Raw genomic sequence first — 23,695 nt, 5'->3', positions numbered from 1 at the left:
ATTTGCCTCCCTTTCTATAGCAGATCTATAAACATTGTTATGTTTAGATTTTTTTGTAAGTGATAATTTTAAATGAGATAATATTTTTTCAGATCTACTTTAGTACAATGTTACGTTTTTTCTGAAATTACGCAACGACGCAGATAAATACATTATGAAATAATTGCAGATTTCGATTATTTAGCTTGATAATCATAACGTAATAAATAGTTATAAAGTTAATAATAGTCATATGATTAATTAATCGATGTATATATATATATACATATATTCAAAATGCTTTAATGTATGTCTGGAGACTAATTAAATATTAATTTCTAAGTTATTATATAATTAAAATTATATATGCTTATTCAGATTTTTTTTGATGCATTATTTTAGGAACTCGTTCCTTTCTATCCTATTAACTTTACATAGAGTAACACAATGTCTTAAATTGTAGGACTGGATTCACACCCAGGACAATTATGAAGTATTTCATGAATAAAGAGATCGCAATCGATGCAGAAATCATTTTCACAATCCTGACATCGATAGCGTGAACTTGTAAGCAATTCACCAGTCTTCTTATTCCTTAAAGATGGAAATGTCATTTGACAACTAAAACAATTTTCTGTTTCAAAAGTTTCACTTGTAGGAACTTCACTAAAAGTCTTTAAAGGCATTAGATGATGGTAAGAACGAGCTAAATGAGTAGATAAGATTAGCATTAAATCACAACAGGGGCATACTGTTGGCAATGAGCACACTTTGCTGTTACAGTTAGGGCAAAAGTAGCCTCCATAAACTAGTTTAGAATGGCATGCACAAAAGGTTGGATTCTCTTCAAATACTCTAGTTGGAAACCCCATTTTAACCAACGTAAATGCTTTATTAATTTTATTTACAGGAAGAGGAGTAACTGCTTCATCATACAATTCTTTGAAATGAACTTCGTCCAATATTACTCTGTAAAATGATTCATCATCGTAGTTTGTGGCTTTACAAAGCTCCTTACAAATAGCAACTTGAGCAGATAGCCCTATTACTTTTACACGAATCTTTTCATTTACTAAAGATTGGATAGTTTGGTGTATATCACCTGGATCTGTACTCGACAAACCTCCAAAAACAATCAAAACTTCTCTTGTACAGTGAGATGGAACTGGTAGTAGTAACCCCCTTGCCATTTCCAAAGCATTCTGAAGTGAAGGATTACCTTTTGGCTCTTCTCTACGAATTGATTTCAAAGCATCAATATGTGCTTGGGGGTTCCCACCTATTGGACTTAATAAATTTGCCAAACCATTTCTCATAATGACAATACCTAGTTGTGAAATAGGATTTTCATCAAAAAATTCTTGTATAAAATCGATCGCATATTGGATGCTCATAGCATTACGATTCGGTCTCAAATCTTTTTCAGACATAACTTCGCTACAATCTAATATCAATATTAAAGATCTGATAATACCTCTTTGATAAGGGGTGACCACCTTTTGCGCAGAACGTTTTTTACGGGCCTCTACTATACTTGCGACTAGCGAAGCCATATCATTCTCATCATCTACTGTAACTAAATCCCAACTTCTTTTTAACTCATCTTCCCATGAATAACCACCACTAGTACCTGCCAGTTGGTCATTGGTGATCTTCTTCTTCTTAGATTTCCTTTCCTTATCTTTATCATTGCTCTTGAAATGATTACTTTTAGAAGCCGAATCAGTTCTAGATGAACTTTGAACTGTAACATTGTTGGGGTTCTCAATAGGTTCCGCCTTTATTTTCTTAGCTTCCTTTGAAGTTACCTCATTTTCCTCTTCGTTGCTAAAATGAACCAGTTTTTTTTGTTTTCTATTATTTGTAGAAGAAACCATAACAGTTTCTTCATCTTCATCTGATTCTACTCTTATCGTTGGTGCCATAGTGCTTGATCAAGGATGCAGATATGGTAAAATGATGCAAGATCTATGCTAATCGAGTATAATAAATGTATTATCTTTGAATGAATTTGAATTTAACATGGGTAAGAAAAATGATTATATTTACTGTTCATTACTTGATATTTCTTATAATTAAATATAAACTTGTGAGGTTAGTTAATTTTTCAACTTTCAAGAAAAAGTAGAATGTGCAATCTCTTTATTTGGTAGCGTGATGAAAGATATCATGAAAATTAACACACGTTCATTATAGTCGTTCTATTAGTTAAAAGACATACGTCTATATATGAAAAAACATTAAACATCCATTTCCACTTAAGAAGTGGATAATTAGTTCATTAGAATGGTTTTTTTTAGTTAATCTTCTAAGCAATTGAGATGGTTTTCTGCTTAATCGCGACTGCCTTGTGGAACTAGATTTCATGTTACCTTTCAGCTGATTAATTGTTTCAGCGGGTTTATCATAGTCCTCCATAATTGCATTCATAGTTGAATTAGTGGAAACCATTTCATGTGACCTACGATCCATTCTCTGATTGTCTAAATTCTTAGATTCATTACCAAATTCATCATATGTTGAGTTACTTTTGATTATTTTTAGAGAATCGTGATCCGGATTCAATACTGGACTTGAAATCAGAAGTTTTGGTCTATTTAATCTGAAAATTTGTGAAACCGGCTTCAGATAGATAGATGCAATGCTGCCTATGTTTAATTCTAATTCTTGAAGTATTAGAGGGTCTAATTTTGTATTCAACTCTATTACAGGTAAATCACCATCAATTATATCCAACACAGTCTCATTTGTCATATGGTTATCTTTTGTTTGTAACAAGGTCAGTAAACGCCAATACATATAGGCCCTACTTCTTAAATCTGGATTATCTATTTCTTCTGTGCAACACTTAAGAACTTCCATACATATTGATTCTGATTCTTTAGTACCGTATCTCATTAAGAATTTAATTGAACTGTTTAAAATAGAAAATTGCACTTCTAATGTTTCATCTTTTATATTTGAAGAAAAAACTTTGAATATTTCCAAACAGTTGTGCATACTGTCTGAATAATTGGTTAAAATCCATATCATTGCATTCTTAGCTTCACTTTCCTGAATATAATCAATGCAATTTACTAATATATCAATGTTATTTCTGTATCTATCTGGGTATTTTCTTAATATATTACGAAATACGGATATCGTCTCTTGAATAACATAATCAACCCCAAATTCTAATAGGTCTAGTAGACATTCCACACATTTATCAGCTGATTCTTTATTTAGTTTTACTGCTAAATTTCCAATGGCTCTGATTGCTTTTCGTGACATTTGTATATGAATATCTGTTGCATACTGTTCTAACTCTTCTAAAATCAATGGGAGGGTGACTTCATTTGCTAAAAGATATAGACATTCAAGTTTTGTATCTTTTATATAAATAGGATCATTATACTCAACAAAAAAATAAGATACATCTAAATTCAGTATAGAATTTTCTCTGCTGAGAAGTAATAAAATGATATTTCTTAAAATTAAAAATTCCAGTTCTGGTGGTTTATTCAACAAAGCTATAATCGAGCTTGATAATTTGATAGATAGTTCTTCCGTAGTAAATTCAACATAATTTAGCAAATAAAAGATAAATCTCAATGTATTGAGAGCAACTGATGTATTACCATGTTGAAGTTGAGGGATAACTAATTGTATAATATTTGTAGACTCCATATGAGTTTGAGGAACCACTTTTCCAGTGAAACACTCCATAACAAACGCTTTTTCCCATTCATTTAAAGTTGGCAACATCTCCAAAATATCAATTGCAATATCGACCCGCACTGTCATATTACTCATATTAGTGTTTCTTTCTGATATAATACATACCACATTTAATGCTGCCACAATAAAAGAAGGTTCTTTAGATTCATTTTCAATAATATCCATTAAAGTATCAATCAATGGTAGTACACGGTCATGATCAGCTTCATCCAATACACTTATACAATAAATAGCTTCCTTTGTTAATTCATCCTTTACGGTTGATAATCTGTTAAGCGTTTGTGATACAAATTCAAACGCTTCATTAAAAAATTCAGGAGATGGAACAACCACTAGTGTTTTCAAACTCAAAATTTGAAGTTTTTGATTCTTGCTTTTCAAATCATTTAAGATATATGGTAAAGCCTCTTGAACATTTTTTGGTTTGGATGGTCCTAATTTTCGTATATATTCATGACAAATCCTTTTCACTTCATAATCATCTTCAATTTGCCAATATTTTAAAATTTCTGGCAGCAAATATGACATTTCATTAACATTACCCAATGTTAAATTTGCTATAATCTTCCTTAAAGCAGTTTTCCTTCCTAATACATTATTCTTGAGTTTTTTACTTTCTGAATTTTGTAAATCCACTCCAATTTCAGATGCCCTATATCTAGTAAATATTCTTTGATCCGACATATTTATTGAGAGTTACCTGCGTTTTGTCCCACCGACTTTTTCTTCTTTATCAATTGCAAATATCCCGGTTTATTAATAAATGAATGTTCTCCTAATTTCAAGATACGTTTATTTAAAAAGATTATTAAATATATCTGCAACTCTATTATCATTTTTTGAAGTAAAAAAATATACATATAAGAATCTTGAAAATTATCACCTTAAAAAAAACCGACAACTGCAGGATTTGAACCTGCGCGGGCAGAGCCCAAAAGATTTCTAATCTTTCGCCTTAACCACTCGGCCAAGTTGCCATTATAATTATAACATTTTGAAATATGATAAAATTGGTAAGTTTAGTTTTGCATTCAAAGGCTAAAAAAATCAAAATTTTGTAGTGTATATTTGTTAGAAGTGACACTGGACGTATAACTGAATATACGATACCAGTTATTACCTCTTTACGAGATTATGGTTGTAAACCTGAAACAATAGTGCCTACGAGAATGTAATATTAGAATTTCTAATGCATAAATAGCACTGTAGAACCATCAGCCTGCCGTACATGTTCAATTCGACGACGGCGTCCTGTTGGAGAGAATGACACATTGAACTAACATTTATATATAAACCCCGGTAACCAATAGTTAACAATTCATTGATCCAGGTCCAAGAGACCAGAGAGATTAATCTAAATATATAGTATCTAATTTAACAACTATTAACATATCAAAGCAATGAATACAACATTGAGCACAAACATCGATACATGTACTATTATACTTTTAATTTTTGTAATTATTATTCGGATTCGTCTCTTTTATTAGTGAATCCAAGTATTCAATTATATTTACTTCTCTTTTTGCTGTTATTTCGTTATTTTCGAATAAATCCCAGTTGATGTTTTGACATTCGTTAATATCATTTTTAATTTTAAAATTATTCAAATTCTCATGACCAAATAGTTTTTTAAATTGCAATTCATTTAAGTATAAATTCCAGTCAATATTTGGGAACTCATTTTTATCCAAATTTCTATTTTTTTTCGACCTTGGTGTTGGAGCTGTATCATTCTCTTTATAATAAAATAATCTCAGTAAAAAAATGCACTCTTTTCTTAATATCCCAGGTATTATTGTCATTGATGATGATGATTCATTAATCGTGGAATTATCATTATGTATTGATAAGACGGTCCCATTGCCTCCGAAACGTTCATTACCACAACCAAATACAATATAATTGATTCCAAGTTGTTTTAAAGCTGAAGCACACATAATACATGGTTCTACTGTAACATAGACAATAATATCATTAAAATTATAGTCAATATTTTTATCATTAATCAATTTATCAATAGCTATGAACTCTGCATGAGAAATACCATTTAAATTTTCATTTGTTTTGTTCATGCCATATGAAATTATATTTTTATTTTTTTTATTAACAAATATACATGCAACTGGAGTTTCATTATTCTCTAAAGTGAATTTAGCTAATTGTACAGTGAGGTTCATAAAATGTATATGATCATTTAAACGAAATAATGTCATATTAGAAACATAGGGTCTTGGTCAGTTTGGCTGCTTCAGGTACTACTACAAACATATACAAATATATACAGATATATATATATCTGTATATATTTGTATATATTTGTAGTAGTCGCTCATCTCATCTCATCGGATAACTTCCAGTATTAGTTTATTTGCAGTCTAATCTTTCAAGATCCAGAAAGGGCACGGAGATATGTTGGCGTGTTACCCTGTCTATTATTTACAGTGATGACGAAATTTAACGGCGAACGGTATATAGGTGAGTGTGTGAAATTGTACATGTTCTCAAGCAACGGTACAGAGAGGTACAGCACCCATGCACCACACGGTGAAGGAAATGCGAAAGTTCGCTTTTTCCTTTACTGGGAAAATGAACAATTTAACACAGAGTGGCCCGTACGTAGATCGGAATCACAGTTTTCCTTTCTCTTACAAGAAAATGCTACAGACAATTGACGGATGAATGGGAAAGTTAGAGATAAACCCATCCTGTAGTCACAGAGAGACAGAGACAGAGAGAGAGAGACACACACACACAACACACACTCTACGTGTAAAAACCACTTAATTGATCACGTTGTCACCTTTTCTCAGTCTTCTTTTTTCAATAACGTCGAATGAACCGCTGGGATTGGTCCAAAAACACTATGGGATTAAGGATTTAGGATTGGTTGGTTGTTCGAAATTAAAATTTCATTGGGTTGTCAATACTTTTAAAACTTGATATTATATGGTTGCTGCATAGTCTATTTAGTAAATATCGCTGTAGAGAGAGAATTAATATGGTTTCTTAAGCTAAAGCTAAGCTAAGTGAGTAGCTTTAATATTATAGTTTTATAATGTTATTATGCATGGTGATTTTGTTTAAAGGGTAGGTAGTCCCGTTTTGGATATAAAACGAAGGAAATTGATTGACCAATAATTAATTTTCATTATTTACTAAGATGATAATGTGGTAACATACATAAATACACACATATAACCACCCACACACATATATATATAACAAGTTTATTGTATACTTTTTATTTATAAACAGCCTTCAGGACTAGAAAAAGTGCAACAATTGAAGTCAAATACTATTTAGTTACTGGTTCATATCCACTGTGTTGTTAAAGTTTTATTAAAAATAATAACAAAAAAACATTAAAAATAATAATAATTATAATTATATAAGCATATTGTTTCCAGATATATTATCTTAATATTAGATTTAGCCGTTTGTTATTCTTATATTATTATTTTATTTTGTTTTATTTTTCTTCAAATCTTCTATAATTATACTTTACAATCGATTATGTTGCATTTGAAAAGAAATTTTATAAATAAACAGAGATCGATTAGTTCTTCTCTATACAAATATACAACCGCAAGAGGTTTAGCCACTGCCAAGAATAATATTGATGATCTAACTTCAAAATATAATTTAATTGATCATGAATATGATTGTGTCGTTGTTGGTGCTGGTGGTGCTGGGTTGAGAGCTGCCTTTGGTCTTGCTGAAGCAGGTTTTAAAACTGCATGTGTTTCAAAATTATTTCCAACAAGATCACATACTGTCGCTGCACAAGGTGGTATCAATGCCGCTTTAGGTAATGTCCATCCAGATAATTGGAAATGGCATATGTATGACACCGTTAAAGGTTCAGATTGGTTAGGTGATCAAGATTCTATTCACTATATGACTAAAGAGGCTCCTGCTTCAATCATTGAATTGGAACATTATGGTATGCCTTTTTCGAGATTACCAGATGGAAAAATTTATCAAAGAGCTTTTGGTGGTCAATCGAAAGATTACGGTAAAAAAGGCCAAGCTTATAGAACGTGTGCCGTAGCAGATAGAACAGGTCATGCTATGTTGCATACTTTATATGGACAAGCTTTAAATCATGATACTCATTTCTTCATAGAATATTTTGCAATGGATTTATTAACACATAATGGGGAAGTCAAAGGTATTATAGCCTACAATCAAGAAGATGGTACTATCCATAGATTCAAAGCTCATAAAACAATTATCGCCACAGGTGGTTATGGTAGAGCTTATTTCTCATGTACTTCTGCTCATACATGTACCGGTGACGGTAATGCAATGGTCTCGAGAGCTGGTTTCCCATTACAAGATTTAGAATTCGTTCAATTCCATCCTTCAGGTATTTATGGTTCGGGTTGTCTAATCACAGAAGGTGCAAGAGGTGAAGGTGGTTATTTAATCAATTCAGAAGGTGAAAGATTCATGGAAAGATACGCACCAACAGCAAAAGATTTGGCTTCAAGAGATGTCGTCTCAAGAGCCATCACTATGGAAATCAATGCCGGCAGAGGTGTAGGTAAAAATAAAGATCATATGTTATTGCAATTATCCCATTTACCACCAGAGGTTTTAAAAGAAAGACTACCAGGTATTTCTGAAACAGCTTCAATTTTTGCTGGTGTCGATGTTACAAAACAACCAATTCCTATCTTACCAACTGTCCATTATAATATGGGTGGTATTCCAACCAAATATACTGGTGAAGCTTTAACTATCGATGAAGAAACTGGAGAAGATAAAGTCATCCCAGGTTTATTTGCCTGTGGTGAAGCTGCTTGTGTTTCCGTTCACGGTGCCAACAGACTTGGTGCTAACTCCTTATTGGATTTAGTCGTTTTTGGTAGAGCAGTATCGCACACTATAGCTGACCAATTGCAACCAGGGTTACCACATAAACCGTTACCACAAGATATTGGTAAAGAATCTCTACAGAGACTAGACAGAATAAGAAATAGTTCAGGTAAGATTCCAACTGCTGATATTAGATTAAAGATGCAAAAAGCTATGCAAAAGAATGTTTCTGTCTTTAGGATTCAAGACACTCTAGATAAAGGTGTAGAAGAAGTTACTGCAATTGATAAAACCTACAAGGATGATGTTCACGTTTCAGACAGATCGATGATTTGGAATTCTGATTTAGTAGAAACTATGGAATTAGAAAACTTGTTAACTTGTGCCATGCAAACTGCAACTTCTGCTGCTGCCAGAAAAGAATCTCGTGGTGCACATGCTAGAGAAGATTATCCTACTAGAGATGATGACCATTGGATGAAGCATACATTGTCATGGCAAAAGAATACTGGTGATAAGGTGGATTTGAAATATAGAAAGGTTATTTACAAGACTTTGGACGAAAAGGAATGTCCATCAGTTCCACCAGCTATTAGATCATATTAGTGGCCCGATATACCTCTAAATTTTAATATTCCTTATGATTTTATTTGCAAACATACTATATTAATTGTATACTTTTAAAGCTTTTATAAGTTTTTCAAAAGTTTGTGTACCTATGTAAATATTCATCTATTTATTTATTTATTAACTTATTCCATTAAAAATAACCATTTAATAATTTTGTTTTAAAATTAAAGCGAGTTGATAAATGTTTATTGTTTTTATTCGTTTGAATGTCATATGTAAAGTTTATAAGGAATATATATTATAAGATTGTTAACCACAATTTATGATATCATGGTTTTACTAAAATGTTAATTGGACAAAAATTCATCCATATAATTAATGAAGTTCTATGGTAGTTGGGGTTTTAGATTTTTTCAGAGTGCTGGAAACATTGTATTCTTCAATGTCAACATTAAGAGAACCATTTGATACTTCATCATTTAGATCACTTACGATAGATTCATTTGAATCATTATCATAGTCGGTATCCATGGATTTTTGCGTTTCTTCTTCTTCTGTGAAATGAAATTCTTTCGAACCTTTAAAATGCCAATATAAAATTGCATAAATAGAATAACCAACAATAACCACAGACACATAGTTCATATTATCTTTAGTGACTGGTAGTTGTGGTGGGAAAGAGAAAAAGACAATTGCAAAAATGGTCCAACAAAGCAAAACTATATTGCTAAATAGACCGAATTTGCCTAGCCAAAATGGACCATGTTTTATCTGTCTTCTCTTTAGTAATAAACAAATAACTGGAATAATATATGACAGTAATAAAAATGCAATACATGCTGTAATCAAAGAATTAAATGCAGTCGAAGAAGCGATGTACAAAACACCAATAATTGAAATTAGAGCACAGGACATCAAATGTGCATTTAGTGGTACCCCGACGTTTGGGTTAACTTGTGACCATAAATGTGAATATGGTAAACCTTTATTTCTGGAGAAAGACCAACATAATCTTGCTTGCCAAGTATGACATGCAATAACACACCCGAAAGATGTGAATAAAATAAGGCAGCCCAAAAAGATTGCACCACTAGAGTTACCCAAAGCTTGATTGAATATATCTAAAATTGGTGCTCCTGTAGTTGAATTTAATAATTTATCTAAATCTCTAATTGAGAAGAACATCGCAATTACGTAACAGAATGAAGTTACAAACCCTATGGCAATTGTTCCCATAATGGCTAATGGGATAATTTTTTCTGGTTTTTCAACTTCAAATGCCATATGTGTAGCACAATCCAAGCAAGAGAAAGACCATGCAGGATTGATTAAACCTGTAATAAATGCAATACCATTATTTTTCCAACCAGTTTCATTATAGAATGATGCAAATACAAATTTTGAATCATTAAATTTACCAGAGGAACATGCTAGGACCGTGACAGTAATGGTGAAAAATGATGTTAATGAAATATATAATGAAGATGAAGAAATCAATGGTAGAGATTTACCGTAACAATTGAATAACATCAAAAACAAATGTAATAATTCAAAACATATGAAGACATGCCACCTCTGTGGTTTAAATTCTGGATGTTTCAATGCATACATACCAACAACTTCGGTAGCTACTGATAAAGTAGTTGAGGCACTAGTGAAAACAGAACCGGCATACGCAAATGATCCACATAAATATGCTGCAAATTTTCTATGTTTTGGTGGTGCTAATTTTAATGACCACCAAAATTGACCACCAGCATGTGGGTATGCAGAAGATAATTCACCTAAAGAAACACCAACACAAACGGAAATCAGTGCAATAATAATAATACCATAAACGACCATCAATGGACCACCTGAAGAAATACCGGTGACTAATGAGGTTGAAATACCAAACCAAGAGTTTGTTAAACCAAAACCAACACCTAAAATTGACCAAGCAGAGAAAGATTTTCTTAAATGTACTTCTCCATCACCAACATGATGATTTAATTGTTGATCATCTAGTTTTGCTCCATTTGTACTCAATTCAATATTGGAGGTATTTCTTGATATCGCGTGTGAATTTACATGAATAACTTTATTTGATGTTGTATCTGAACCATTTTCGAAAAAAGTTCGATTAAATTCTGACATGGTTATGTGAGCGATGAATTATTTTTTGTAAATATAATTTTTTTGTTTTAATGAATAAAATGTGAGGAAATAGAATAGAACCAATATTCTTAATCTAAAAATTTATCAAAATGGTAGTCCACAAAAGTATTAATAATTAAATGTTATAGTATGTATAATTAGTGAATGGAATAAAATTAATATAAAAAATTGAAACTGTGACAGTCAAATGAGGGAACTTCGTGTTTTTATTTTTATTTTTGAATAATGACTCTATTTAATTTATGATGTAGTTATTATTTAAATCAAATATAAGATGAATCTTTTGTTCTTCATCCATTTAAAAATGAAAGTAACTGAAACCAATTATTTATTTAATAGTTCTATACTTATACAAAAATTACATTTAGAATGTGAAAATAATAAATATTGAAGTTATATGAATGGGAAGTTCGTTTGTTCACCATAAGTTGACAAATTGAATCGATGCGTAAGTAAGTCACGCGCAATGAATTTCAACAAGACAAATAGAAGTCAAGATATCTTCTATTTCCGTTAAAAAGAGTAACAGACGGACGTATTAAACAAAGATATAAAGGATGATTCGTCGAGGTAAGATATAATATGATAAGATAATAGTTTTTAAATATTAGAAAGTGAGTGTATAAATATGTTGAACTTTTGATTGAGAGCAATGTATATGGAGTAATATTAAACGTTTTATCTGTTTAGAAAATGATTAACAATTGTTAAATTATATTATGACAATAACATAACTTAACCACCCTGGGAATTGATCAAATGTAGATTTTAAAATTAATTTTATAACTTTTTTTATATTGTTATTGTTATTAGATATAGATATATGTATGTGTGTGTATTATAAATACTTAATGTATGGGAAATGATTAACTGCTACATACAAATCAATCAGTGTATATGAGCTCGCAAGGTTAACAGATGTTACAATAAAATACCTGTTTTTATTGTAATATTCTAGCACAATCAAATATATTGGTTGTACATTTGAAATTGTGGATAAAGCCAAAAAAATGTCTTCCTAGACAAATGATTAGCCATTTAAAACACATACAAGAATTACTTATTGAAAAAGAAAACTTAATATGCTTTAAAAAAAATGAAAATACAATTCACTAAATATTAGTTATAAATTTTGAGAAATGAAATAAAGGTTACTCTTAAAAAAATAAAAAATAAAAAAATATAATGATTCTTTTATATTAATCTTTTCTCAACCTTAGTTCATAGCCTTAACTAATTGGTTAATGTATTCTTCACGGTTACCGAAAGAACCACCTTGGATAAAGTGCTTGAACTTTCTGGTAACACCCCAACCACCGGATGGGTTAGATAACTTGAATGGCCATAAGAAGTTGTTAACTTGCTTGAAGTGTGGACCAACGGTAAGGATTTCGTGGATTAAATCGTCAACGGATAAGATACCGTATTTACCTAAGTTAGCTTCAACGATGGAGTTGTCAGATAATGGGATTCTTTGTTTGTTGATCTTACCGTAACCTCTCTTGTAGACTAATTGTCTAACAGTAGAGTAGGATGGGTAACCGTAAGCAACGTATGGTTCGATCAACTTTAATAATTCGGCGGTAGCCTTGGTGACTTTAACGAAGGTAGCAGAGTTGATTTGGTTCAATCTTAATAATTGGAAAACCTTTCTTGGCTTTGGTGGAATCTTGTTAATACCCTTGATTCTGATGACGAAGACAACCTTTTGTTGAGCTTCAACGTAGTAAGAACCAGTGGCCTTAGCTTCACGCTTAGCTTCGATAACAGCTCTTTCAGCAGTTTCGTACTCCTTTTGATAAGCAGCGTTTCTTTGTAAGATAACAGCTCTCTTTTCCTTGTTAGCCTAAATTGATATATGTATAAAATCATTATTAAACTGTGACGTTTGAAATAATAATAATAAAGAAAAAATTGTTAGTATAAATGTTGAAAATCAATAATACATCATTTACAATCTAGTGAGTTAAGAAATATGCATTTTCAGCAAAAAACTAATATACTTCTAACTTTTCAATTTTTAAAAGTTCTTTTTAAATTCAATTATATGAATTATATGAATTTGATAAAATGTTAAAAATTTGTCAGCCGAAAGATGGTGTAATTAACGACAACATTGCCAGTTGGCTAGTCGATATGTATATGGGATACAGTAGCTTCATCATTAAATTTTTAAAATTCTATCAAATAAATTTTTCATATCAACTGATATAAACAAAAAAAACTTATAAATAATGAAAATTATAGCACAGTTGTTTTTTAAAGTCTGTAAATACTTCCTATCTCAAACAATTGTAATTGTTTTAAGTAATGAAAAGAATAAAAACATACGGCCTTTCTGGCGACTCTTTCAGCCTTGACTTCTTCGGCAGTCTTTTGGTTAGCCTTAGATTTCTTTAATTGAGATTCTGGAGTTAAAACTTTGCTATTAAGAAATATGATATAATATCAAAAAATAATGACAATTTTTGATAATATATTTGAATGAAATGTTAGAAAACGAAATCCCATAAAAAAATAATATAAGAGACATTTATACTGTTACATCAAACTGAAAACACCACTTTTCATTTGACGTTAGAGAGAAGGCAGAAACAAACTGGACACAAATATGGTTAAGATGCTTTGAACAAAGACTGGTGTCTACTTTATCCATATTCGTGAACGAGAATTGTTTTTGTTCTATTGAAAGAAAATCCCCTACATATTAAATAATAAAAAATGCAATATAATGCATAATCTTATTACTATTCATTATTGACAAACTAGAAAGATTATTGAAATGCTTAATAATTCGACGTAACGTGCAAAATAAAACTCATATTAAAAATATTTTAAATTAAAATATAATTAAAATGTAAAAACATACTTAGCAGCCATTGTGTTAATCCTTTGCTTGGTTGAGTGGTTCTACTATAACATTTACTAGAATAACAAGTATGAATTACTTTAGAACATTTTACGTAAACTTACATTATAAAAGAAATTTACTAGAGTTTATATATGATTAAAAAATTGAAAGACATTTATTTTTTCAAAGATCGATGAGATGTGAATAATTTGAAAAATTAATTTTATGTTGAATTGTGATTTTTTCCGTTTGAGATGTCTAGGGTTTCGACATTTCCAGATTAAGAACTACATTGTTCGCTTTAATTCCTTGAATATCAAGGAAGGGAAACAAAGAAAAAATGAGAAACAGGAATTTTTTGTTCTTTTTTACCTAACGCGTTTGAAATTTTTTTGTTAATTTTTTTTTGAAAATTTATAAATTGTTTGTCTGTAAGGTGTATGGGTGTGTACAAAACAGTCACACTAAACAATTATTTTTTATCGTAGTTATTATTAAACGCTATCAGTAATAATGAAAGGTTTTTTAGAATAATAGCAGTCATGTATATTACATCGATATCTTTGAAATATTACAAGAAATTTTCATATAAGAGTTATTAGTAAATCAAATATAAACAACAAAATATATTATGCATAATTTAAAAATCAGCCCCGAAAGATGGTGTAATTTTAGTAAACAACATCGCATTTCTGCTAGTCACTATTTTGAAATTATCACTGTAAATGATAATTATCATCACTTTAAATCAAAACCATAGTATATTTTTGTATTTTATTTTCATTGAATTGTTAACATAAATGCATGTCGTGTTCTCACAAAATGCACATATATATATATATATATATTTTTACTATACACCTTTGATGTTATATTGTATTAAAAAACAGGCATATTGGTTGCCTATGTTTAACATGCAACAAATTTTATAATTAAAATAGTAAAAGGAAGTTAATGAAACTGTAACACATACAAACTTCTTTAACAATCAATATGTTATTTTCGCTCTCTTTATATAGGAATTTGAATTGATAATATTACAACTTTGAAGAACAACACGAAAGAAAATTTTAATGATTTTTCAGAGAGGGTAACTAATTTAGAAATGCTTTTATCAAAATTTCATGCCCAAAAGGTAAATATTCAGAATTCAATATTAATTAATATGAAATTAAAAACCTTATTTTAATCAATTAGGTCATTTAACCTGCTTAGTTTTCTTTTTATTTTTTTTATAATTTTTGATTTAATTCAATTGAATCAAATATATATTTATGTAATGTTTGAAATAGTATTATTGGTCACGATATGTTCTTGTCACTCTTATAGATATATCAAAGAACCATAATACAATCAAAATCGAATTCTTTTCTAGTAATTTAAGCATATGAGTGCGGCTGTAGCACTTCAGAATATTACTCCGCATAATGGTAGCCAGCGTGACTATAATCATGCTACTGACCCTGAGTATATACGTTTAAGAGGTCTAGCAGAGGCTGCTCATGAGAGGAGAAAGCAATATTCACAAGACTCTCAAAATGCATACAAGAGTGGCGATCATAAGAAAGCAAAAGAATTTAGTGAAAAATCAAAAGAACAGAATAAAATTGCGGAAGGATATAATTTGCAGGCTGCAGAATATGCCTTCGCTACAAATAATGCAGACTCTGAAAGTGATGAGATCGATCTACATGGACTTTTTGTGAAAGAAGTTCAATGGATCTTACAAAAAAGAATTGCACTGGCAGTGAGGAATCATGAGCAATATCTAAAAGTTGTTGTTGGAAAAGGTTTACATTCGAAAAATGGTATTTCTAAAATTAGACCGGCAGTAGAAGAATTATGTCAACAAGGTAATCTAAGAAACTATTATGATAATAAAAATGCAGGTGTTTTAATAATTGAATTGACTAATGCAAGAATACCCACTGACTGGGGTAGTACGGATTATGTTACATTTGCTAGCAAATCTTCTTATAAAACACAATCCAATAATTATAGCCATCAAAACCAGCCACAATACCAACAACAACACCAACAATATAATAACAATAACAATAACAATAATGGGGGTTTACTGAGCATGGTTTTGCAACTCTTTTGTTCTTGCTTGCAAAAAAATATATAATATTCATTTCAGATCATGGATGATAAATGATCAAAGACATAACTTTAACATAAATAGAATTGTTTGGGTAGTTTAAAGTAAATATTGCAACTTAGATATTAGTATGTAGTTCATGCAAAAACACATATCTATTGATTAAATAAGTTATCATATGCATTAGAAGAAGCAGCCGTTGTCACATAAGGGTCACTGAACTCATATGGTTCAGTTCCTTTGCCAAAGAACAAATTCATGATGAACCGTAGTAGTGTGTTTTGCTCCCACCATGATGCACCAAATGATTCTAAATATTTGTATCTATATGAATCATAAGCACCCATGCGGTCATCTTGGCTAAAAGAAGTAAATATTGTCGATCCACTTATCACTACTATTGATAAAAAAAAGAATATTGATATTATAACATAAAGGGTAGAAGAATACGATGGGTTTCTCGACAGTTGTTTTCTCATGCTATTATATAGATATCCAAATTTTGAGTTGCCATTTGGATTATCATTTTGTAACTCTTCTTTTAAAGCATTAATTATTAACATTTGCTCGTGTATTCTTCTATTCATTTCATCAATTATAAACTCATGCTTTGTCACATCATTTTTTTGGATATTTAAATTTGTTTCGTCATTTGTTTTATCATCATCAGTGGTTAAACTATTCCTATTTTCTCCTCTTTTTTTATAAAAACTAAATTCCCTCTGTAAAAAATTATATTTATCCTTTAAATCACCTACTTTTCTAGTCAATTCGATGATTTCCCTATCCTTTTCCATTATAATATCATCTTTAAACTTCAAATCTTTTTTTGTAATTAATAAATCATTCTCCAATTCTCTTTTATAGCTTAAATTTCGTAGTGGAGATTCAATTATATTTTCATTTTCTTTTAACTTTAGAATTGATTCATCATTACTCTCATCATTCCCATATATTTTAGTCTGTACATTATCAGCACTGCTATTATATATATTTGAGCTAGAATTATTTAAAATGTGATGAGCATGATCATTCTCATGCCTATAAGGTGACTCTTGGTCTCCTTTTTTGGACATCTTAACATTTTCTTTTAAATGGCTTATATCGATTTCACCAAAATTAATAGATTCATTCACCAATTCCTTAAATGATTTCCCTATTAATCCATAAAATATTTCTTTGAATTCATCCTTATATATTTTAAAAAATTCTTTTTCTTTTGCAAATGTATTTATTACACTTTCACCAGTACTTGATAAAAGTGTATGTTTCGAGCCATCATTGGAAGATCTATTAAGGAAATTGTTAATAATATTAACTAGGTTTGGGAAATCTTTTGCATATATAAAATCTTGGTTTTTATTATCCAGTTCTGCCCAAGCCACATCTAAAATCATAGATGTACTTGACTTATCATCACTCATTTTGTTGTCCACGTTGTTGTTCTTTCTGTATTACTTGATTTAAAATAATTTAAAAGGAAATATTATGACTTAAGTAGTTATTACCTCTATATTATCTTAAATATTACTGACCGAAGTTCTAGTTCTTTTTTTATTTCAGGACCATTATTATACACTAAAAAATAAAAATATACTATCAGTTAGATTTAACCGCCAACATCCTTATATATACAACTATCTTTATATTTATATAGAGATATAATATTTCTATTTAACAGACAATAAATAAATATTTAAACTATGCTAACGCGTGCAAAAATTTGTTTACCCGAATAACGTTATCTATACTGTTTTCAGCATAATGTACAGGAAAGTGTGTCCTTCACGTTGTGCATTGAATGTGATTACGGTTATGTGGCGACAGTTAATAAAAGTAATTGCCATTAGACTTAGAACTATTAATAGTTAATTAAGAGTTTATTTTATGTCTTGATCAACATCTTTGTATTAATTAAATTTTTGAATAGTTTACTTTTAAGAGGAGTTCATTAAATCATTGCTTGGGGAACAAAACGTCAAAATAAAACAATAACAGATTTTAAATAACTGAGACACTATGAGAAAAATTAAAACATATTTTAACAGTATATATATTAGTAAATAATAATCTAATTACAATATTTACAATGACATATAACTGATTTTATCATTATAAAGTAGACTGTCCCCATAACGTTTATATACAAGTACTTTTACTGACATCTCATAATGCAATGCTGTAATTCGTATTTAATGATATACAAACAATATTTTATTTTGCATCAAAAGGCAGTGGTTAGACAAATTCCCTTAACAAACTGAATGAAATTTAATATAATAATACATTGTTCTATTATAATTGTAGTTGACTATTTTACTGGAAAGGACAATTAAATATAAGGGCAGCAGTTTTTAAAGGACTAAGATTTAGAAATATCCTTCTAAAAAAGTGAAACATATTTAATATTGTTGAAGTTTAAGTGTAGACTTACTGCCTCGGGAGATACATATTTTTAGACTAAAATTTTTTTTCTGGTATCGAAAATATTTTATATGGACAACTTTTCACCATTATATTTATTCTGAATAGTAATGGTGAAAAATACTGCGGCTCATAACAATGAGCCTAACACTAAGAGTAGCATGATCAATAACAACAATACTGTTTCAAATAAGGAAGCTGCACTTTTTTCTCCGATGCCTGAGTTACATGATGGCGACGACCAAGAACAACATAACTCAATCAACAACTTTATTTATAATAAAGATGGTAAAAATGACAATAAAAATAGTAATATTACAGTTGAAGAGATAGAAGATATAACAAATCCATCTAACGAATTCAATAATATGTTATCCCCATTGCAATTTCCAGAGGAGATATCTTCTAGTCACAATGGCAATAATGATTTAGTTGATAGGAATGTTAGTACAAGTACTCAACTAGTGAGAAGACAGCCTAATATAGGATTATACCAACCATATCTGAGTAAAGAAGGAAATAATTATATTGGTACTAGTGCATCAGATGTGCATCTCGATGCCACATCTAAAGTTTCTAATCAACCAAAGCGAACTAACATTAATAAAGCGAAACCAACATTTGTCAATAAAGTGTGGAATATGATAAATGATCCTTCTAATAACCAATTGATACAATGGGCAGATGATGGTAAGTCATTTTTTGTAACAAATAAAGAAGATTTAATACGTGAAATTTTGCCAAAATATTTTAAACATTCAAATTTTGCATCATTTGTTAGACAATTGAACATGTACGGATGGCATAAAATCCAAGACGTGAAATCTGGTTCTATTCAGAGTAGCATCGAAGATAAATGGCAATTTGCTAACGATTACTTCATAAGAGGCAGAGAAGATTTATTAGAGCATATAGTGAGACAAAAATCTACTCCACTTGCAAATCAAAATCCCACCTTTTCAAATTATATAGGTGGTTATAACAATTTACTTTTGAGTGATGTTCCAAATAATGATGCACCAAATAGTGATTCCAATAATAATGCTAGTCTGGATAGAAGTTTAAAGGTTTTACTTACGGAGTTAGAAACAATAAAATATAATCAAATGTCGATATCTAAAGATTTATCAAGAATATCCAAGGATAATGAAATGTTGTGGAAAGAAAATATGTTAGCGAGAGATAGACATAGAAATCAACAAGATGCTTTAGAAAAAATTTTCAGATTTATAACTAGTGCTATTCCAAATCTTGATCAAAAAATGTTAACTGATAGAATAATGAAAACGGACAATGTAAATACCGTGAACACCTTGAACAATTTAGATGGGATGCACTCAAACAATTCTGTAAATGATGTTGAATTTTCTTCTGCGTCTAATATAAACTACAATATTAATAATGATTACATCAAAAACCAAACAACTGGACTTAACCAAATGGGAAATACGAACAATAAGCTAGGAGTTGATGATGTGTTAAATTTTCATATGGACACTCCCAAGGAGAGTAATTATGATTCTAATAAGCTTGTACCAAGTGAAGTACCTCCGTATTCACAGCGGTCTTTATATTTATTGAAGAATCGATCGGCATCTGGTTCACCACATAACTCTGATAACATTAATGATAATATCATTCAGGATAGTTCTAAATTTAGTACCAATAATGACATATTAGCCGCATCTAATATTATTGGATTTCCACCAACAAACAATTCTAATCAGAATATGAATAATAATGGAATACAAAAGATCAATAGTCATGCAAGTTCATTACATACAATTGAAAGTAGTGGTAGAATATCCGAAATCCCTCCTCACGAAGATGAAGTAGAAGAGAATAAGAGAATTAATGTTGCAACAAAGAAAGCAATTAATGATACTTATCCCCTTGATGATGGTGAAATGTTTTTATCACATCTTCATAATAATATAAATGAACAGGATGCAAGAATTCAACATCTAGAGAGTTTAGTAAGCGATTTAACACCACATAACTTTGAAATGCCGGAATATTTTTCTAACGAAGATGTTAATACAAATATTAATAGCATTTCCAATGTGCAAGGAAATAATATCCATTCCCATAAAAATACGAATGATCAAGTTGAAACAAATGCACCATTATATTTCAATTTTGATGATTTAAACACATCACCAACAATGGCAACCGATAATCAAAACAAAAGGATAATCGAATCAGCGGATAATTCACCTCCATTACTTGAAGTTAAAGAAACAGATGCAAAAAGACGTAAATTGTAATAAAACTATATATAGCATGAATAATAAAATAATACGATAATATATATAAATATGCATAGATGAACAATTCAAATAAAACTGAAAAAGGTTCATATTATGATCATGTGCCAAAAAATTCAGGGATCCGACGGAGATCGGGAATTCATGAAGTCCCCGCACCGAAAAAGCAAAATAGACAGTCTCCTCCACCCCCCCCTTATGCTGCATAAACTTATTAAGGGATAAAGAAACAACCAAATATGCCATGGTACTAATTTTTTAACACAAAGAAATACACGCACAATTCCTTCTATTATACATCCGATCGATCATGCATTACCTTTTGTGGTTGTCAGCAAACACCTTTCGCTTGCTCTTTGTTCAACGCTTCCCCTCCACCCCCTACAGAAAAACACAGTCCTTAAATACCGGATGCACTCACGCAACAATGATTGCAGGATTGCATACGGCGTTTTCCTAAAAAAGAAAGAAGGAAAGTGTCGATCGGCGTTAACAACCACTATTTCCCTGCGTAACCCCGTAACAGCAAGATCCTCTCACTTATACGCATTTCTTAATTTGAATTAAATTTTAAATGAAATTAACACGTCTCTCTCCGTCTTTCCCTCTCTCTCTGCATTCCCCACATTTTTACCCCGCGTTTTTTATACCTTTAATTACTAAAACAAAATATCAAAAATTATGCATCTTTTGTTAATTTTATGACAGTATTAGGAAATTGGTTCTATAAAAGGTAATCAAAGTAATCCATTTCTTTTTAATCTTCGAATGCCCTCTTAAAAATGCATTAAATAGGAAAATTTGGTAATTTTTATGTGGATGACCTTTTTCAATTTTTGTATTTTTTGTTCGAAATCATTCTATTATTTACATTAAATATCGTATCGGCATTATATACTATTGTATCATTTAATTTCATTACATTATTAACTCGATTATTTCATACAAGTACATATTTATTGGATATATATATGTCGACATCCATGAAAATAATTATAACATAAAATTTCGACATCATAATGGAAGTTTATATGAAAGTATTTTTTATACTCCTTTATTTGTATATTGTTTTTTCCATAGGTTTTTCTATCATCTTTCTGTCGGTGTTAATTCCATCTCTTTAATTATTGCAAAACTTTGACACACAAGCACACAGGTAATTTAGAAGGATAGCCATGGGATTACCAGTTTTTTTATATAATACTCAAGGGATTAGAGACGGCGAGGATGATAAAGAAGAACAAAGAAGAGTGGACTTTTATGCTAAGAGGAACTTTGTGGAGAAAAATTTTGCAACGAATACAAACGTGAATCAATCTCTTATAAACAACGTTCTGCTTAATAACTTTTTTAGGGAAAGCATTAATAATATTTTTCCAATTGATGATGGTATGAATGATATATTGAACAACTATTATAATAACAACAATGATGCTTATTATAGAGATAATGAAATTAATGGTAGTGAAATCAATTATGATTTTAAATTAAATTCAAGAAATGATTGTATATTATCAGATGAAGTAAATGAATACTTAAATAAAGGTTATGAAAATTTAATTTATCAAAAAAACAATGATGAAAAATTTTGGATTTATTATTATAATAATTTCATTGTTAGTGATATACTGTTTTTTGATTTCAATTCAAATATCACATATAAGATAGATGCAGAAACATATAGTATTGATATTTCTAAAATATCATTCATTGATTGTAAATATGTTGGCGGTAACTGCACTAAGTTAATGGTTGTAATAAGCAGTTTATCAGGGGAACTATACTTATTTGAAATTGAAAATGGAAATATTATTTTTAAAAAATTTAATATCGGTCACAACACTAAGATTTTAAATGTGTGGTTAGGTTTAATAGATCAAAATTTAATTTTAAGTTTCAATTTAAATTATGGTATAATTATTACAAATGTCATGACTAATAGAAACTATGCAATCCCAATTGAATGTCAAAATTTGAATATTACCAATGCAAAAATAGATTTCCCAGGTTTAACAATATTTAATAGTTCCGAAATTTATTTTGTAAGTAATTTCTTAGATGCAACCGCTAGGGGGCAAATAAATGAAATCAAAATAATGAAGAGAGAAAACGAACTATTTGAATCAATCACTTACAAAATGATCTCATCAAGACCAACATTATTAGTCGAAACTAATCAAAGATTATTGTCGATTTCCAATTGTCATACCTCAATAAATTCAAATACAGTAAATTGGTACAAAGATACACACACAATATTACAGAAAAACAACTTAATAACTAATTATGAAGAAAACGCCCCAAAATATCAATATTCAATCCTAAATGATTTCTTAGTTGTATGTGAAGACCATCTATACGATACTACCTTAATAATTTATAAATATTCTAAAATCAGTAATGAATGGTTATTCCTAGGGTTCACTGATATCAAATCAAAATTTAATCTCAAAAAAATCAAGAATCTAAGCATTACTAGGTTTAATACAAATTTTATTATTAACTTATTAAATGATAAGAATGAAAAATATGAATTCGATATAATATAATTATGTAACAAATATGATATGTAGGAAATGACACAAATTAAAAAATTAATGAAATACCAGATAATGACACACTAACAACATTTCTGACAATCGATAATTCAGCAATATATATATTTAAAGAGATGAGATGGGTAGGATTTCATTTTTTCATTTTATTTTTATTCCAAACAAGGGTACCATCACCACTCATCATCTCACTGACCAATAATAATAATACATCGCGACAGGACTGCTACCCGGTCGGACCGGAGAT

The 23,695-nt window shown here is 30.0% G+C and overlaps 10 protein-coding genes and 1 non-coding gene across 11 annotated transcripts; 4 read left to right on the top strand and 7 right to left on the bottom strand.

Moving 5' to 3' along the window:
- Positions 1-431: 431 nt before the first annotated feature.
- On the bottom strand, positions 432-1,904 carry SSL1 (TFIIH/NER complex subunit SSL1; the record flags this gene model as incomplete). Its single annotated transcript, XM_003685772.1, has 1 exon — positions 432-1,904. The coding sequence occupies one exon, from the start codon at positions 1,902-1,904 to the stop codon at positions 432-434; it is 1,473 nt and encodes a 490-aa protein (XP_003685820.1).
- A 298-nt stretch (positions 1,905-2,202) lies between these two features.
- Positions 2,203-4,383, bottom strand: APL1 (Apl1p; the record flags this gene model as incomplete). Its single annotated transcript, XM_003685771.1, has 1 exon — positions 2,203-4,383. One exon carries the CDS (start codon positions 4,381-4,383, stop codon positions 2,203-2,205), a length of 2,181 nt encoding a protein of 726 aa, XP_003685819.1.
- A 211-nt stretch (positions 4,384-4,594) lies between these two features.
- Positions 4,595-4,676, bottom strand: TPHA0Etrna5S. The gene has a single exon. It is a non-coding gene; the product is annotated as a tRNA-Ser (tRNA).
- Positions 4,677-5,147: 471 nt separating this feature from the next.
- On the bottom strand, positions 5,148-5,915 carry TAD2 (tRNA(adenine34) deaminase; the record flags this gene model as incomplete). Its single annotated transcript, XM_003685770.1, has 1 exon — positions 5,148-5,915. The coding sequence occupies one exon, from the start codon at positions 5,913-5,915 to the stop codon at positions 5,148-5,150; it is 768 nt and encodes a 255-aa protein (XP_003685818.1).
- Positions 5,916-7,215: 1,300 nt separating this feature from the next.
- On the top strand, positions 7,216-9,129 carry TPHA0E02930 (uncharacterized protein; the record flags this gene model as incomplete). The annotated part of the gene is made up of 1 exon (XM_003685769.1): positions 7,216-9,129. One exon carries the CDS (start codon positions 7,216-7,218, stop codon positions 9,127-9,129), a length of 1,914 nt encoding a protein of 637 aa, XP_003685817.1.
- Positions 9,130-9,468: 339 nt separating this feature from the next.
- HNM1 (Hnm1p) lies at positions 9,469-11,229 on the bottom strand (the record flags this gene model as incomplete). Its single annotated transcript, XM_003685768.1, has 1 exon — positions 9,469-11,229. One exon carries the CDS (start codon positions 11,227-11,229, stop codon positions 9,469-9,471), a length of 1,761 nt encoding a protein of 586 aa, XP_003685816.1.
- Positions 11,230-12,466: 1,237 nt separating this feature from the next.
- On the bottom strand, positions 12,467-14,130 carry RPL7A (60S ribosomal protein uL30; the record flags this gene model as incomplete). Its single annotated transcript, XM_003685767.1, has 3 exons — positions 12,467-13,096; positions 13,582-13,675; positions 14,120-14,130. The coding sequence occupies 3 exons, from the start codon at positions 14,128-14,130 to the stop codon at positions 12,467-12,469; spliced, it is 735 nt and encodes a 244-aa protein (XP_003685815.1).
- A 1,358-nt stretch (positions 14,131-15,488) lies between these two features.
- TPHA0E02900 (Smr domain-containing protein) lies at positions 15,489-16,229 on the top strand (the record flags this gene model as incomplete). The annotated part of the gene is made up of 1 exon (XM_003685766.1): positions 15,489-16,229. One exon carries the CDS (start codon positions 15,489-15,491, stop codon positions 16,227-16,229), a length of 741 nt encoding a protein of 246 aa, XP_003685814.1.
- Positions 16,230-16,357: 128 nt separating this feature from the next.
- MPS2 (Mps2p) lies at positions 16,358-17,626 on the bottom strand (the record flags this gene model as incomplete). The annotated part of the gene is made up of 1 exon (XM_003685765.1): positions 16,358-17,626. One exon carries the CDS (start codon positions 17,624-17,626, stop codon positions 16,358-16,360), a length of 1,269 nt encoding a protein of 422 aa, XP_003685813.1.
- Positions 17,627-18,736: 1,110 nt separating this feature from the next.
- Positions 18,737-20,893, top strand: HSF1 (stress-responsive transcription factor HSF1; the record flags this gene model as incomplete). The annotated part of the gene is made up of 1 exon (XM_003685764.1): positions 18,737-20,893. One exon carries the CDS (start codon positions 18,737-18,739, stop codon positions 20,891-20,893), a length of 2,157 nt encoding a protein of 718 aa, XP_003685812.1.
- A 1,175-nt stretch (positions 20,894-22,068) lies between these two features.
- Positions 22,069-23,442, top strand: YIG1 (Yig1p; the record flags this gene model as incomplete). The annotated part of the gene is made up of 1 exon (XM_003685763.1): positions 22,069-23,442. The coding sequence occupies one exon, from the start codon at positions 22,069-22,071 to the stop codon at positions 23,440-23,442; it is 1,374 nt and encodes a 457-aa protein (XP_003685811.1).
- Between the last annotated feature and the right edge of the window lie 253 nt (positions 23,443-23,695).

The sequence above is a fragment of the Tetrapisispora phaffii genome, chromosome 5 (assembly GCF_000236905.1).
Source record: "Tetrapisispora phaffii CBS 4417 chromosome 5, complete genome".
Classification (NCBI taxonomy): Eukaryota; Fungi; Ascomycota; class Saccharomycetes; order Saccharomycetales; family Saccharomycetaceae; genus Tetrapisispora; species Tetrapisispora phaffii.
The sequence above is the reverse complement of the archived record's forward strand: the minus strand, read 5'-3'. Positions and strand labels throughout refer to the sequence as shown.